General features: G+C 41.3%; 1 protein-coding gene across 1 annotated transcript in view; it reads right to left on the bottom strand.

Moving 5' to 3' along the window:
• Positions 1 to 2406: 2406 nt before the first annotated feature.
• SLC28A3 (solute carrier family 28 member 3) overlaps positions 2407 to 16637 on the bottom strand; it is a 57340-nt gene continuing 43109 nt past the window's right edge. The window contains exons 10-18 of the mRNA XM_029204031.1: positions 16444 to 16524; positions 14134 to 14259; positions 12401 to 12531; positions 10680 to 10848; positions 10073 to 10270; positions 4481 to 4562; positions 3729 to 3827; positions 3398 to 3518; positions 2407 to 2550 (exon numbers count right to left, since the gene is read on the bottom strand). Of these exons, the coding sequence (XP_029059864.1) occupies positions 2430 to 2550; positions 3398 to 3518; positions 3729 to 3827; positions 4481 to 4562; positions 10073 to 10270; positions 10680 to 10848; positions 12401 to 12531; positions 14134 to 14259; positions 16444 to 16524 (1128 nt within the window). The 3' untranslated portion in view covers positions 2407 to 2429. The remainder of the gene's footprint in view (positions 2551 to 3397; positions 3519 to 3728; positions 3828 to 4480; positions 4563 to 10072; positions 10271 to 10679; positions 10849 to 12400; positions 12532 to 14133; positions 14260 to 16443; positions 16525 to 16637) is intronic.

The following is a 16637-nucleotide window of genomic DNA, read 5'->3' as shown; positions in this document are numbered from 1 at the left end:
AGCTCTTCACAATGGCCTACCAGCCTAACTAAACCACAGAAACATGAAAGCAATTAGGGTGGGAGCATTTTCAAAATGATGCATGTTAGTAATCTGTGTAGTTACAGAGACCTTCTCACTCAGACCTAATTGCTTGGATGTTCTATTTTACCAGTGGAAAGAAAAATCAAAGAAAAATGTCCATATTCTATGACTCCAACTATTTTTGGCTGAGACCCTAAGTCTTCTGTAAGGTCAGAGAATTTGTTTATAACTATAGCTTCTGGATTGGAGAGAGAAATGCCATTTCTGACCCCCTCCCCTTTTGCAAGCCAATGGAAAATAACAAGGAGAATAAAAAGCCGGAAAGCAAACTTCCATCTTCATTGAAATTAGGAAACATTCATAACTGGACTCATAACTGTATTTAAAAAAGGGCTTTCAAAAAATGGTTCTGAAGAACATAGGGGCAGGACAGGAATAAAGATGCAGATGTAGAGAATGGACTTGAGGACACAGGGAGGGGGAAGGGTAAGCTGGGATGAAGTGAGAGAGTGGCATGGACTGATACATACTACCAAATGTAAAATAGATAGCTAGTGGGAAGCAGCCACATAGCACAGGGAGATCACCGCAGTGCTTTGTGACCACCTAGAGGGGTGGGATAGGGAGGGTGGGGAGGGAGACGCAAGAGGGAGGAGATATGGGGACATATGTATATGTATAGCTGATTCACTTTGTTATAAAGCAGAAGTTAACACACCATTGTACAGCACTTATACTGCAATAAAGATGTTTAAAAAATAAAATAAAATAAAAAAGGGCTTTCAGATTAGTGAAAACTGTGTCAGTGTGAAAGATAGACTCAGAAAGACGGCTAGGGACTTCGGATTTCATGGACAGACAAGACAGTGCAGAATTCTTCAAAGTAGATTTCATAGCCTTGGCTTGAAACAAGGTCAGGGTGCACAGACTGACAGCAACATGCTGTCAGCACTAAGTGACCTCAGGCGACGACCGAGGAAACACACAGACACTCCATCTTTGACATCTTAGAAGACTATGGCTGGGTGAAGGATAAACTGTGAGGAACAAAGAGCCCTCCAGCTTCTATGTCTGCCAAAGAAGAGTGAAGACATCACCGTCCACCAAAACTCTCCATCGACTGGCTTCACTGGGAAAAGGGAAACTTCCAGCCAGCCCAGAGCCACTCACAATGTTCACAGGGGATTGATAAGGTTTCTGGAGGCAACGAGCCTCAAGTGCTTACCAGCTGATTTGCCTGATCCTACCCTTACTATCCTTTCCCATAATATGGCTCAGGAATAGTATCTCCCTCCCTCAAACATTAAAAAAGAAACAACAGGGCTTCCCTGGTGGCGCAGTGGTTGGGAGCCCGCCTGCCGATGCAGGGGATGCGGGTTCGTGCCCCGGTCCGGGAGGATCCCACATGCCGCGGAGCGGCTGGGCCCGTGAGCCATGGCCGCTGAGCCTGCGCGCCCGGAGCCTGTGCTCCGCAATGGGAGAGGCCACAGCGGTGAGAGGCCCGCATACCGCAAAAAAAAAAAACAAAACAAAAGAAAGAAACAGCATTAAAAAAGAAATCAGCATGCAACTTATGTGAATATATATACTTTTTAAATACTTAACATATATACCTTTTAAATACTTAAAAGGAAATATCACACATACTCACAGAAGTAGATGAATAAAACACATCAGAAAATTTATATTGCAAAGCAGATGAAAATTAGGACAACGTATTTCTCTAAGAAGCAGTCTGGCAACATATATTAATACCAAATATACACACACACTTCAATTCATGTAGGAAATCATCCTGTAAAATTTCATTGCCCATTATGTTAATCATGAATATTTGAAATATGGAGCTATTTCATATATGGAACTGAGGAACTAAAATTTAAAAACTGATACTAATTTCAGTTATTGGAAAACTTTTAGGTATTATCTGGAACAACCTGGGTATGTAAATTTATTTTTCAGTTGTAAATTTTATGAGATCTAATTACAGATTGTCTTGCCAATGAAAATTTAGCTTCTCAAGATAAGCTCTAAGTATAAAATATACACTAGATTTTTTAAAGATTTAATGCAATTTTATTTCTAAAATAAAGTCTAAATACTGAAAGGGCACAGTAAGTTCCAAGAAAAATATGATACAAATGATCAATAATAAGAAATATCCTAGTATATTGTACTTCGGAGATAAAGAGTCCTTTGGGCATTTAGGTCCCTACTTCATCATCACCACCATCACCACACACACACACACACAAACACAAGTCAACTATTTACACATGGATTTTAAAAAATTACTCTTGTGCATGAACAAGAATGAAAACACAAATAAATTACTCAAGGTATTCCAAAACCTTTTTCACATTTTTTCTTTTTTCACATTTTTTCTGTTGGAGAAGTGGCTGAACTCAAAAAGGAATCCACCTGCAGTTTAGTGTTGGTGGATTCAACAAATTGCAGCAGTGTTTCAAAGAATATAGGCTATGGTTTCCTGCTGGGATGACCTCACCGGGACCGTTGACAACAGTGCTGGTGAAAAGTAGAATAAAACAGTTAGTTGAACCTTAGAAAACAGAAACAGTAGATGAACAGAAGATGACATATTAGAGATTGCATAGGGCGAGAAGCTGATATCCTGCCTCACATTCCAGTTAGGGTGGGTTAAGGACAGAGGCACCAGAGAAGTAGTTTTGACTCTTAAATCCTGTTTGGCCTGAAAGACTCACCTTATTTCCTCTAGAGTAAAAGAATAAAGGATAGAAGCAATCCTTATAAAAACACGTGCACATTAAGAAGGGCAGATGGAGTGGTGATACTGCTTCTGAAGATAGAGACTGTACAGAATGGGGGTGGCTGGCATGGGTCACTGATGGCCCCTCATCCATTGTAGCGTCACCATCATCATGTTGTCAGGGAAGCCTGCACTGCTTGATACCCTTGAAAGGGAGGCAGTACCTAGTAACTACTAGGGCATGGGCTCTATGGGCAGAAAGACCCAAATTTTCTTGGGTCTTTCTATCTTGATCTGCTTGCACTCATTTTGCTTGGGTAAGTGACGTTGCCTCCCCAAACCCAGATTTTATCTAATGCTTAAAAAAGCAGTAGTGCCTAACTTATACAGCGGCTGCAAGGTTTAAGTGAGCTAATTCATACAAAGCACCTAATACACAGCTGGGGGCATATTAAAATGTTTGAGCAGCGCTGGTTAGTGCTATGGTTTCTAGTCTTAGTTAGTCAAGATGAAAGGTGGTTAGAACTGCCAGACAAGTTCTTATATTAAGAGTTATGAAGTTACAAAAATAAGTGGTTGGGGTCTTTCGGTCTATTTTTATTATTAATGATGGATATAAAGAAGTTATCATCAAGAATACAATACCTGTTCAATAGACTCTGGCAACAAGATACTACATCGGTTGTGTTTCTAACCGAGCTGGAGTTGAAGGCATTCTCCAAAATGTGATGACAGTTGCTGTCCACAGGAGTGCTGGTAAGCATACCTGGAAGTGGAACAGAGTTCTGTTTATTTAATTAATGAAGTCACTGAACTCTCCTTCTATTGTTGGCTTCTCCACCATGCTCCACACTTTTCACTTCACAATCTGCTTAATGGCAGCTGTGCCTCTCAGCTCTCTGCAGAGGCACCGTCCCCCCAAAGCTGCCATCCTCTGAGCACAGGGAGACCAGACACAGAGGATGCAATGCAGTACCTGCGATGCAGGCTGTCATGAAGCAGGCGACGGTCCCCGCAATCAGAGCTCTCACTGCTCCTGCGGCGATGTCATGCTTTCTGGAAGGAGCTATGGATGCTGGGAAATGTGGAAGCAAGCATGGCAGATTAATGTTGAGCCTATTGATTAGAATTCCAAACTCCCAGCCTTTGAGAATTGTTCTGGGGCTGGAGTCTCAGGTCCGTTGACTTTTCTTTTTTTAAACTGAGCTGGAGAATTCAAGATTCAAGAGCTTAGTGATGAGCTCCACGTCCAGAGAAGTTTCTCTGGTGTAGGAGAACTCACAGTATGTTCATGAGGGCATGACAAGGCAAATGGGTTTCAAGGAAGGATTCCAAGTATCTGCAACTCCTCTGTCACCATCTCCTTCTTTGCCCGTGGTGGCATAGAATTAATTAATCACGGCATTTTCCCATTGAATTTCCACTGGCCCTCAGAATCCTTCTCTAGCTGGTCATTATAAATCTATTGGAATTGGCAGACAAAGTGTAATCTATTTGTCATCTTTGAGTGGAGTAACACCTGTACATTTGAGCAGATTTTTCCCGACATTAGCTTGAATAGACATGGGAAAAACTACATTGCAGAGCAGGGATAAAAAATAGACCCAAAAGAATTTATTGCTGTTGCAGGGCTCTTTTTTTCGGACACAAATAATGTTACAGAGCAACATGGAGATTGGAAGAATGTTTATATCATATCTGTTGTTGGAGAATATTCTTTTCACTTACTGAGTCCGCCGATCACTATTCCTAGGGAACCAAAATTGGCAAAGCCACAGAGAGCATAAGTGGCAATTGTCTCAGCACGAATCTAGAAATAAGCATAAACACACAGATGTATACATTATGTGACCCAGCTGAGTATATCTGATATCCTAACTGGGCTTCCTATTCCGACTATGGAATCAATATTGACAAATAAATGTACAGTGTATGGTGTCAAACACCTGTTGCTTTCTGGTCTCTTTTTTCCATCTCCCCTTGAATTTTTTTTTTTTTTTTTTTTTGGCTGTGAGGGGTCTTCGTTGCTGCCTGTGGGCTTTCTCTAGTTGTAGCAAGTGGGGGCTACTCTTCGTTGCGGTGCGTGGGCTTCTCATTGCAGTGGCTTCTCTTGTCTTGGAGCATGGGCTCTAGGTGCACGGGCTTCAGTAGTTGTGGCACGCAGGCTCAGTAGTTGTGGTGCACGGGCTTAGTTGCTCTGCGGCATGTGGGATCTTGCTGGACCAGGGATTGAACCCGTGTTCCCTGCATTGGCAGGCAGATTCTTAACCACTGCGCCACCAGGGAAGTCCTCCCCTTGAATTTTCAGGGAGGGAAAGGGGCTGTGTGGATTCAGAGACTCTCCATGAAGTCCTTGGAGTTGGTACTGTTGGCCTCTACAAATGCTATTTTCTGCTCGATGATAACTCTAATATTCAGTATGACCTGACCACTTGCTATATTGTGTCAGGCACAGTACTAGCTGCTGACAATACAAAACTGGTCCCAGAAAATACTCACATTACATTTATTTGACAAAGGACTTATTCAGAATGTATAAAGAACTGTTATAACTCATTAAGAAGACAAGCACCCAATAAAAAACATAAAGAGATTTCACAAAAGATATGCAAATGGCCAAAATAAGCACATGAGAAGATGTTTGACGTCATTAATCACCAGGAAAATGCAAATTAAATTAAAACAATGAGCTCACTACACATCCACTAAAATGGCTAAAAAAGAAGGACAACACCCAGTGTTGGCAAGGATGTTGAGCAATTGGAACTCTTGTACATTGTTGGTGGGAATGTAAACTGACACGGCCTGTTTGTAAAATACAAACATACTTGGCAGTTTCTTATCAAATTAACATAACAGCCTGTATGACCCAGTAACGCCACTCCTAGGAATGTTCCCAGGAGAAATAAAAACATGTGTCTTCAAGAAGACTGTACGTGAATATTTATAACAGCTTTATTCACAATAGCCCCAAGCTGGAAACAACTCAAATGCCATTCAATTGGCGAATGGAAAAATAAGGTGTGGATATGCATTAAAAAAGGATACTACTCTGCAGTAGGAAGGAAAAAACTAATACATGCAACAACATGAATCCTAAGTGAGTCCATTTATATGAAATTCTAGAACAAGCAAAAGTGATCTATAGTAAGAGAAAGATCACTGGTTTCCTGGGACTGGGTTGGGGTGGGATGGGGTGTTGTTGACAACTGGCCATGAGGGAAGTTTTCTAGGTGTGGTGGAAATGTGTGGTATCTTGATTGTTTGTGGTCATGGTTACACAGGTGACAGATTTATCAAAACATACGTACACCAAAAATAGGCCTTTTTTGTATGCAAATTATACTTCAGTGAAAAGGAATTACCTTAGTAAAAACGAAGCTCACAGATACCAGAGGGGCTCCTTTCAGCTGACTGTGGTGTGTGCTTGCCTTTCTTTGTTCCTCAGCTCTGACCAGACCATAGGAATGTTAGGTAGTGGGAGAGTGAATAGTCCTTTCACAGGGCAGTAAGAAGATGGCAGGTGAATTCTTGGAAGCGTGAGCATGACCCTCCTTCTCTATTCCAATAGGCAAGAGGTGCTGCTCAGGCCAGACAATCTTCCTCAGGTTGAGGGGCTGATTATGGGAGGCTTGGAAGATTCAATAGGCTCAGTTGTTCACCAGAGGCACAGCCAATCTGGCAAAGGCACCCATACAACCGAGGCAATAATTTTCTTTTCCAAAATCCTGAGGAAAATCTATGATTTGGTTCAAAGAACAAACCTTTTCTTTTTTCTTTCACTAACTGGATTTTTAAAAGCTCACATTCAAGACTCAAGTGCTCATGGTTAAGTTTTTTTTTTTCATGGTAAGTTTTTTGTTGATTATAAGGCTCCTCTTTTCTTTCATAATTTCTGAGAACTCCTTTGTTGATATTCTCAATCAGTGTGCATATAGTGGGCAGGAAAAAAATATTTCAAGTATTTGAGCAGTCCGCTGTTTCTGGAAAAGCTCATCATCTTTGTCCCCTGCTCTGTCTAGTGCTTTTCATTTAGTTCAGTTGGCTTCAAAAATAGGCAAGCTTGTTAAGAGACCGTGAGGAGGGAGATGGCATAAAGTGCTTGAGATTCCTCTTTCTCCTTCTGGGGATCTGTGGGAAAGGGATACACGGACGTGGCCATGTAGGGTTTTATGATAAGAGGAAAAGGAGGCTGGGATGATTCCACTTTGCCTTTGCCCATAAATGTGCAGGATTATGTGATGGAAAGACAAATACCATATGATATCACTTATATCTAAGTGGAATCTAATCCATCCATAATACATCTTCCAGCTCTCCTTGCACAGGAGCAAAGGTGCCACAAGGACAGTCATTGCAGCATTACTTCTAATAGCAAAAAATTGGTAACTGTGTTCATCAACAAGGGACTGGTTAAAATAAGTTATGATGTGCTCATACTGTGTCACAGGCATTGATATGGCGTGGCATCCAAGATATGTTACCAAGAGCAAAGCGCAACACTAACAACAGTGAGCATAATGTGGAACAGGGAGAGGAGGTGAATGGCAAAGAAATAGGGAGGATGACTTCCTTTTCCCTCCACATCTCTTGTACCTTTTGAATTCTGTACCATGGTATGTTTTATGTGTAAACAAACAAACATGCAAAGTATTATATTTAAGAAGGAGAAAATGGTGGAGTGATAAAGAGCTCATTCTGGGGACAACGTGCTACCTACACATTTCTCTTATTCTTTTAATTGAAGTATAGTTGATTTACAACATTGTGTTAGTTTCTGCTGTACAGCAAAGTGATTCAGTTTTATATATATATATATTTATATATACATATACACACACACACACACACATATATATATTCTTTTCCATTATGGTTTATTACAGGGTATTAAATATAGTTCCCTGTGCTGTACAGTAGGACCTTGTTGTTTATCAATTTTATATATAGTGGTTTGTATCTGCTAATTCCAAACTCCTAATTTATCCCTTCCCCCTCCTCCTTTCCCTGTTGGTAACCATAAGTTTGTTTTCTGTCTGTGAGTCTGTTTCTATTTCGTAAATAAGTTCATCTGTGTCATATTTTAGATTCCACTTAGATATAAGTGATATCATATGGTATTTGTCTTTCTCTTTCTGACTTACTTCACTTAGTATGATAATCTCTAGGTCTACCCATGTCACTGCAAATGGCATCATTTCATTCTTTTTTATGGCTGAGTAGTATTACATTATGTATACCGACCATACCTTCTTTATCCATTCATCTGTCGATGGATATTTAGGTTGCATCCATGTCTTGGCTATTGTAAATAGTGCTGCTATGAACACTGGGGTGCATGTATCTTTTCATATTATAGTTTTGTCCAGATATATGCCCAGGAGTGGGATTGCTGGATCATGTGGAAACTCTATTTTTAGTTTTTTGAGGAACCTCCATACTGTTTTCCATAGTGGCTGCACTAATGTACATTCCCACCAACAGTGTAGGAGGGTTACCCTTTCTACACAGCCTCTCCAGTATTTATTATTTGTAGACTTTTTAATGATGGCCATTCTGACTGGTGTGAGGTGATACCTCATAGTTTTGATTTGCATTTCTCTAATAATTAGTGATGTTGAGCATCTTTCCATGTGCCTGTTGGCCATCTGTACCTACACATTCTGACCGCTTAGATGGAGGTCGTCAGTGGGCATAATGCAATGGATTACACTGGGTTTTTGCCTCATGGACCCAGATCAAATGTTTTAGTCACGTGGTACTTTTTCCAGTAGATGGTGGGACACTCCCACCACTTGTTGGTTGGTAAACAGAAATTGTAGGAACTCATCCCCATTTGGTTGATTGGAAATAACAAATTGGGAAAAACAAAATGTTTTCCCCTTTGTGACTCAACAATAGCAGAAGCCATTGAGCTCATATCTCCAAATATCTTCTGTGGGTCTGCCTCTGGTTGGGCTCACTCCCAACCTAAATCAGCTCTACTGTTCTATTTCTGTCCTCTTAATAACCTGTTGACAAACCTGCTTAGCACAACCAGAACTGAGAGCTTCCTTTTAGCAAAACTACGTTCTCCAGGCAACTGCCAGTTGGGGATGGAAAACATTTCACTTAATTTAGCCTATTCTTTACTTTTGGCAGAGAAGCAAGCTAGTTTGTGGTGGCCTCCAAACAATGAGGACATTTGGCCAAGCTCCATTGCGTGGTCAGTTGAAGAATGAACATTTGAGACGCAGGAGACCTACTGTCCTAGAGTTCTTGTTCATATCAGATGTGTGGGTCAAAATGCCGCTGACCGTAAAATACAAATCAGTACTCTCCTGGAGTTTGCTGTGGTATTTGTGTGACAGGTGGGAGGAAAATTTGCATGTTTGGTGTTTGGGAGGCTGGGTGAGATGGTGGTGGTGGTCAGAGGCAGGCAGTCTCAGTTAGAACCTTGGGCAGCATGCTTTCCCTCCCTGTTCCTTTTAAAGCCAAATACCTGCCCAGGACATTCATTCCAAATGGATTGTTCTAATGAGTCATGGTGGTGGTCGGAAATGTTCACCATTTCCCTAAGAGTTTCCACGTGTGACAATTCTGTTCTGGAAAGTAGAAGTTAGAGACTCAGCTGCAAATATGGCTTAAATAATGGCCTCCTCCAAGTTCCCTCATCCCATTCAAGGCCAAGCAGACATAAGCATCTCCTTGCACGCTATGGACCAGAAATCCTGACATAATTATAGGGTGCTTGTCTGAAAGGCCCTGAGCTTTTTCTCTTCCCTCATTCGCTTGGAGAGTAGTTACTGTGTCTCACTGTTTCTTTCGATATCCAGGTGCTATGCGGCACTTAGGCAGTTTCTCAGAGTTCGAAAAATTTCTTAAATAGGAAGGAAGAGTCCTTCCTGGTCATTAGACTATGAGCCGCATGAGAGCAGAGGCCTTATCACTCATTCAACACCGTGGCCTCCGTACATAGCACAGTGCTCACAGAAGACATTCCATAAATATCTGTTGATTGATTCCAGTCCCAGCTCATATGACTCTGGGTTTGTATTGATAGTGCTCAGAGGTAAATGATCACAGTGGTAAGGATTAGCTGCGTTTCTTTCTGTACACACACACACGCGCACGTGCGTGCGCACAGACACTGTGATTAACTCAACACAACTGACAATTATGAGTCACTATGTACGTTATGATGTCAGAGATTTGGGGCCTGTTTCCTTCTGATGTACCCCAAATGCCTGGCATGGTGCCTGACACACAGAGGCACCAGCAGCTATTTGATGAATGTATGTGTGTGACAAAGAAGTATATTGGGGGGAAAAATTTACTCACCGACATATATTGCTGCACACCATCCACAAATTTGGGTCCACTCTCTTGCCTTAAATGGATCAATTCTGAGAGTTTCTGATAAGCCACAAATTCATTGAAGAATGTCTTATAACCTATGAGTTTGGCAACCATAAAGCTGTCTTGCCAGTCCACTCCCATCATGAAGGAAAAGGGCATGAAGATGTAGGAGCATATTACCTACAAAAACCAAAAATGGATACTTTATTAGAGTAGTGATTTGCTTCTGGTTCTTCGGCCTCACGCTCATGACCAGATTGTTCCCGCCCCCTCTGTGTGTCTTTTAGGCACAGAGATCCCTGTGCATTCTCTAGCCTGTCTATATCCATTAGGAGTCAAGGTTGAAATTGGGTCATTTGAAGTAACCTGGATTTTGGGGAACGGGGTCAGGACAGAATGGTTCTGTGTTGGGGTAAGGAGGGTGATAGGAGACAGCAAAAGGGGTGTGGGAAGAGTGGGATTCATGATAAGTTTGTACATTGTATAAGAGTGCACTATACACGTTAGGCAAGGCTGTTCACAAACCTATTTTATTTTTAAACAAAGATTGGCAGAAACAAAAAGGAGGAAAAGCATGATAGAATCATACCTCGAAACTCAGTTGTGGGTAGTCAAACATGTTTCCAAACCAGGACAGGGCTGAATTCACAAAAGACAACAGGGCCAGGAAGGCAATCAGATTCACAGCGATGTTTGCCACCAGGGGAATGGATGAGGATGCTCCCTGTGCTGCGGCTTCTAGGAGATTCTTTGAATCACTTTATCAAAAAATAGCAATTCCAGAATTACCAAGGGATTATCAGTGGATGGACATCACAGGTGTAGAAATGGCATAATCAGAGCTCATTCAAATGGAGAGACAAACTCTCAGACCCATGTCCTGGCTGAAATACCTGAATTCCGTGAAATTATGATGGGATTTATAATTGTTGAGTGTAGGTGATGGGCATATGAGTGTCTAAATGTCATACTACTCTTTTAATTTGGAGGCGTTTATAATAAAAAATTGGGATAAAAATATTACAGGTTTTAACAATGATATTTAATTAAAAGTAGCTTCCAGAGAATATTTATAAAATATTCACAGTAAAAGAACTAGCAATTCAAGGAAGGCCTGTGTATCCACCACCTCGTTTAAGAAATGGAGAGTCACATCAGCTTTGAGCACCCCCTACTTCATCTCATCTTCTTCTCTCTAATATCAGAGGTACTTGGCCCATTGGAATTTGCTTATGATTCCCTTTCTTTTCAATTTTCTTTATCCCTACCTAATACATTGTGTCAGTTTACATACTTGCTAACTATATAAGTGAAATCCACATATTCCATATATATTCTTTGGCAACTTGCTTTTTCACTCATGGTTATGACTCTCTCTACATACAAACAAGGGATGAATCTCAGAAACATATTGGTTGATGAATTCTGTTACTTAATGACATACTTTTGAATACCCTAAATCCCTTAGTTTTTTCCACCCTCTTCTCTTTCTTTTGAACAGGGCAAAAAGTAAATGAACCTAAGAGGGGTTAGAAATACCTATATCGGGACTTCCCTGGTGGTCCAATGGTTAAGAATCCGCCTTCCAATGCAGGGGACGTGGGTTCGATCTCTGGTCGGGGAACTAAGATCCCGCATGCCGTGGGACAACTAAGCTTGCGGGCTCTAGAGCCCACGCATCACAACTAGAGAGACTGTGTGCCACAACTAGAGAGCCTGTGTGCCTCAACTACTGAGCCCACACACCACAACTAGAGAGAAGCTGGCCTGCTGTAATGAAGAGCTCTCACATCGTAACTAAGACTTAATGCAGCCAAATAAAGAAAGAAATATTTTAATAAATATATAAATAAATAAATTTTAATAAAAAGGAATACCGATACCACACTTTTCTTCCCTATTATATAAGAAACTTCCAGAAACAGTGATCCTATGGCTTTCTAACAGTCTTAAATCATGGCCCAATGAACCCTATGCTATATTTAAAATTAAATATCTCTTCACCTAAAACTAATATAATATTGAAAATCAACTATACTTCAATCTAAAAAAGTTAATTAAATGAAATATCTACACTGAACAGTCAAGGAAATGTATTGACATTTAGGTATTGATATTTAGAAAAGATCTCCTTGAGTACTGAAACAAGATACTTTGGGTGAAGTCTACATAGTCATGGGAAATTAAATTCACTGTGTTCTCTGATGATCAAATTCTTGCTGCACTTTGGACTGGAGCAAACCTCCCCTCCCACCAACCTCCAGCTTGTATAGTCAATAACTAATAACTAGGTGAATGTGTCCCACTTACCCATTTTCCACTTTCATGGCATTCTTGAGGGTTATTTTAGGTGTTTCTGTCTCAGGCCAAAAAAGTTTAGAAATAGCCAATGCCGCAGGTGCAGACATAACTGAAGCAGTTAACAAGTGAGAGGACGAAACCTGTGATTTCAGGAGAAAGAAGACCAACTTAGGTTTAGCTTTTCTGTTGTGTTCTGAATGAATGGCTCAAATGCCTTACAAGGCAGGCATTGATTACGTGCCAGAAATCAATGTTTCTTTGGAGGCTTGGAAGAGCCACACGCTGGGTATCACCTTGAGAGGAGGGAGGAAGTTATACCAGTTGACCACATCCTCGGGGAGAAGCACAAAACCACAATCTGAGCATTTCAGAAGAGAATTAATTAATCCTGTGTTGTAGAAATTTTCAAGGAAGATAACTCTACCTCTCTGTTGTTCCTCTGAATGTTCATATAGTCCCTAAAGCTATTTCATTACATCATCAGTTTAGATGGTGGGTATCTGGGGTGCAGGCATGGGTACACCCCTCTCCATTTTCCTTTTGCTTTCCTGATGTCCTTTGTGCCCCTACATAATATGTGTTTATCCAGAGTCCCTTTAATCTGTAAGCGATTTGTTTTCCTCTCTGCAGGTCTACTTAAACTCTTCCCCCTTCCCTTCCCACATCCTTATCTTGTTTCTGGATTCTCTTCCCTGTATTTTCAGAATTATAGAATCTGCACCTGCCTCCCCACTCCCATTCCACACAGCACAGTTTTGTATGTAGAATTCCTACAGCAACCCATCTGGAGAGTCAGTCAAACTGGTATTCCTGAGGTCTCCTTCACCCTTTTTTTCTTCCCTCTTCCTACTGATTCGCTCTGTGAGGCTCAGATGAAGTCCTGTAATGAAACTTGCCTATCTTGTAAGAATTCCTCATCACCTGGACCACACAGCTGCTGTGTTATTCCATTTCTCCACCAGGGGTTGTAAATAAGCCCTGTGCTCAGGGCATGTGCACCAGTTACCATAACGTTCTTCAGCGCCATCGCATAGACCCACTGCTTTCAAACTGGGCTATACATTGAAACCTGAGGATTGAAAGGGAACACTGATGCCTGCGTCTCGTCCCAAGAGATTCTGTTGAATTACTCTGGGGGAGGGGCCTGGGCATTAGGGCTTTTAAAAGCTCCCAGGTGATTCTAACGTGAAGTAAGTTTTGAGAATCAGTGCTGTAAGCCAGGAGTCAGAAAATGTTTTCTGTAGAGGGTGAATAGTTTTGGCTTTTAGGGCCACAACTACTCAAGTCTGTATCATATAAGCTGCTTAGATAATGAACAGGATAGCTGGTTTCCAATCAAACTTTAGTTTACTTTAGTTACAAAAAAAGGAAGTGATCTAAATTTGGCCCATGGGCCATAGTTTGCTGACCACTGAACTAGATGGCCTTTAGTGTCAGTAATAGGTTGTTTTTTTTTTTTTTTTTTTTACTTATTCAAATCTTCAGCCAAATTATCCTCATAATATGATTTCATTCTGCCATGGGTGGATATAGTTCACATTTAGGTGGCAGAGATATGAGAGTGAAACACCAAAGCTCCTTGGGGTCACTCCATTCAAATGTCAAAGAAACTGTGACCAACTAGACAGCAAAAAGAACACTCTTTTGCCCTCCTTATCTGGCAGCAATAGTAAAGGAAAAAGCAGAAATGACAATAGCAAACAAAGAAGAGGTTTTATAAATTAATCCCCAAACATTCTTACCCCAAAAGAAATGTATGCGCCTAAGACACTTCCAGCAATAGTAGAGAACCCAGCGGTCATGACTGCGTGGAGTTCAGACTTGGTGACGCACGGTAAATATGGTCGGACCAGCAGTGGAGACTCTGTCTGGAAACAAAAAGTGATCAGATTAAACGTTCCCTTACGAGGACATGCTAATTTACTCAAAATTCCATTCTCTACAGCAGTATTTCTAAGAGTGGACTTCAGATCAACTCTATCAGCTTGACTCAGGAACTTGTTTGACATGCAAATTCTCAAATTTCCTGAATCAGAAACTCTGGGGCTGGATCCAGCAGTGGTGTTTTAACAAGGCTTCCTGGTGGTTCCGATGCGTGCTCATGTTTGAGAACCCACACCATCATTGTCTGGGTCTTTTGGACTCCAGGGCAGTGCGCATACAGAGTCACGTGTGAAGTTTGCAAGGCCAATTCACATAAGGCTCTCACCTAGCCTAGGATTGGACTGTGATGGCTTAGTACTCTTTTCTAAGGTTGGAGCACCATGGGCCAAGTAACCGCCCAGTGGCCTGGCCTTGGGAACTGTGATTCCCAAACCTCTGTGACTTCCTATCTTCCAGCTTCATCTCAACAGACCCTAAACCTCTTTGCTGATACTATAGGGAAACAAGACACAAGTATGAAAAAATACCAGCAATAACATATACCGGTGCCCACAGGCCCATTCCTAATTGAGAATCAGAGACCCCCCTCTTCCCCTTGCATGGAAAGGAATCAATTAGAGTGTAGTTGTAAAGGCTTGAGTCCCATTAAGGAGGGCAGGTGGCCTGCAGCATGGGCTCTCCATAAATAATAGCTGTACTTTTAGCATATTAAGTATCAGATTGAGCACCACAGAAGCATGTGTGCAATTTTACAATTTTCCCCTCATTATTTCTAATTGTGCTATGAGATTGAGTGTGTTGAGCTTCAATTTATGGACCAAATAGAAACTCAGTACATGAGCCCTCTTACCCTGCAGGTAGGAGTAATCAACTCAAGATGGTGCCCTAATTAGTCCTGAGAGATTTTATGACTATAATTATAACAATTTCAACTCCTGGGCAAAGAAGTATGGGCCCCACTCTAAAGACTTTGCTCCAGGCTAGTAAGCTGGGCTTACCAATCAGAAGGCTCAGCCTGCCTGGAGCAGTTGTATAAGTCTACTGATCTGGAACCATGTGTTTTTCTGGGTGACTTGATTTTTGCTTCGAGTTCAATTTCTTTGCACAGCCGTGCTAGCAAGTATTCACACTTGGTTTCCTTGGTGTGTGATTCCATTCTGCCTGAAGCCATATATCCTGAATGTTGAGGATGATTATTACCATTTCTTACTTATCTACCCCTTAGGAATGCTGCCATTTTGAGGGACAGAACTTGGCAACATACTTCTTTGCTTAAATGGACTTCGGGCAAAAGAGCATCTATCGGGACTTCCCTGGTGGCGCAGTGGATAAGACTCCACCCTCCCAATGCAGGGGGCCCAGGCTCAATCCTTGGTCAGGGAACTAGATCCCACATGAGTGCTGCAACTAAGAGTTTGCATGCCACAACTAAGGAGCCCATGTGTCACAACTAAGGAGCTGGTGAGCCGCAACTAAGGAGGCCTCCTGCAGCAACTAAGACCCGGTGCAACCAAATAAATAAGTAAATAAATAAATATTTTTTTAAAAAAGAGCATTTATCCACGTGATGGATAAGGAAGGTGAAAATACTTTTGCTCATCAGCATTTTTCTTCAGACTTAGCAAAGAGACTGCTCAGATAAGTTGAGAATGAGCTTAAGTATTTATATGGCTGCACGGTGTTGGTGGAAAGCCTTTTTGGTCTCTTTCGTTGCCACAAGCATTATACTACAGAGTGTGAGGCTGTCTGTTACATGTTTGCAGCTTCAAGATAAATGGTGAACTCCATTTGAGTAGATGAGCTGCTAGCCTCTGATGGGTGGGCCAGAAACCTCAACAATTCAGTTAATTCAGAAAGGACTTATTGAGAATCTATACATGAGAAGCCTTATGCTTTGATAAAATGATTCAATCTTTCTTCCTCTCCATAAATTTTCAAGGACCCAAATTCCACACTAGTGCATTGATACTCTTAGAAGGGCGCTCTCTCTCTCTCTCTCTCTCTTTCTCTCTCCTTGGAATCTGGACATTGTCAATATTGAGGGTTCATTATCTTGACACCCTTCCCCCTACACTAAAAGAAATAACACCGTCATATTTTTTTTATTTCTCTTTCTGGAAAGAGTATCCATTTTAGCAAGTGTTTTGTTTTTTGATATTACAAGTTACCTGTCCAACAAATATATTGCCAGAAGCAACTACAGATTCAACAGGAGATGTTCCCATAGTCACTAGCATTACCCATCCAACCTAAAAGGCAAAAAAGGATAAAGTCAGTAAAGAGCTATTTGTATACACAGAACTTCAAAGTAGGGATAAAAATCTTTAAACTGGAGGAAAATACTGAGGCCTTCAACAATTGT

Source organism: Monodon monoceros, unplaced genomic scaffold (genome assembly GCF_005190385.1).
Source record: "Monodon monoceros isolate NGI ecotype Baffin Bay Population unplaced genomic scaffold, NGI_Narwhal_1 Super_Scaffold_5, whole genome shotgun sequence".
NCBI lineage: Eukaryota > Metazoa > Chordata > Mammalia > Artiodactyla > Monodontidae > Monodon > Monodon monoceros.
Note: the sequence above shows the minus strand (reverse complement) of the source record. Positions and strands in the feature narration are given on the sequence as shown.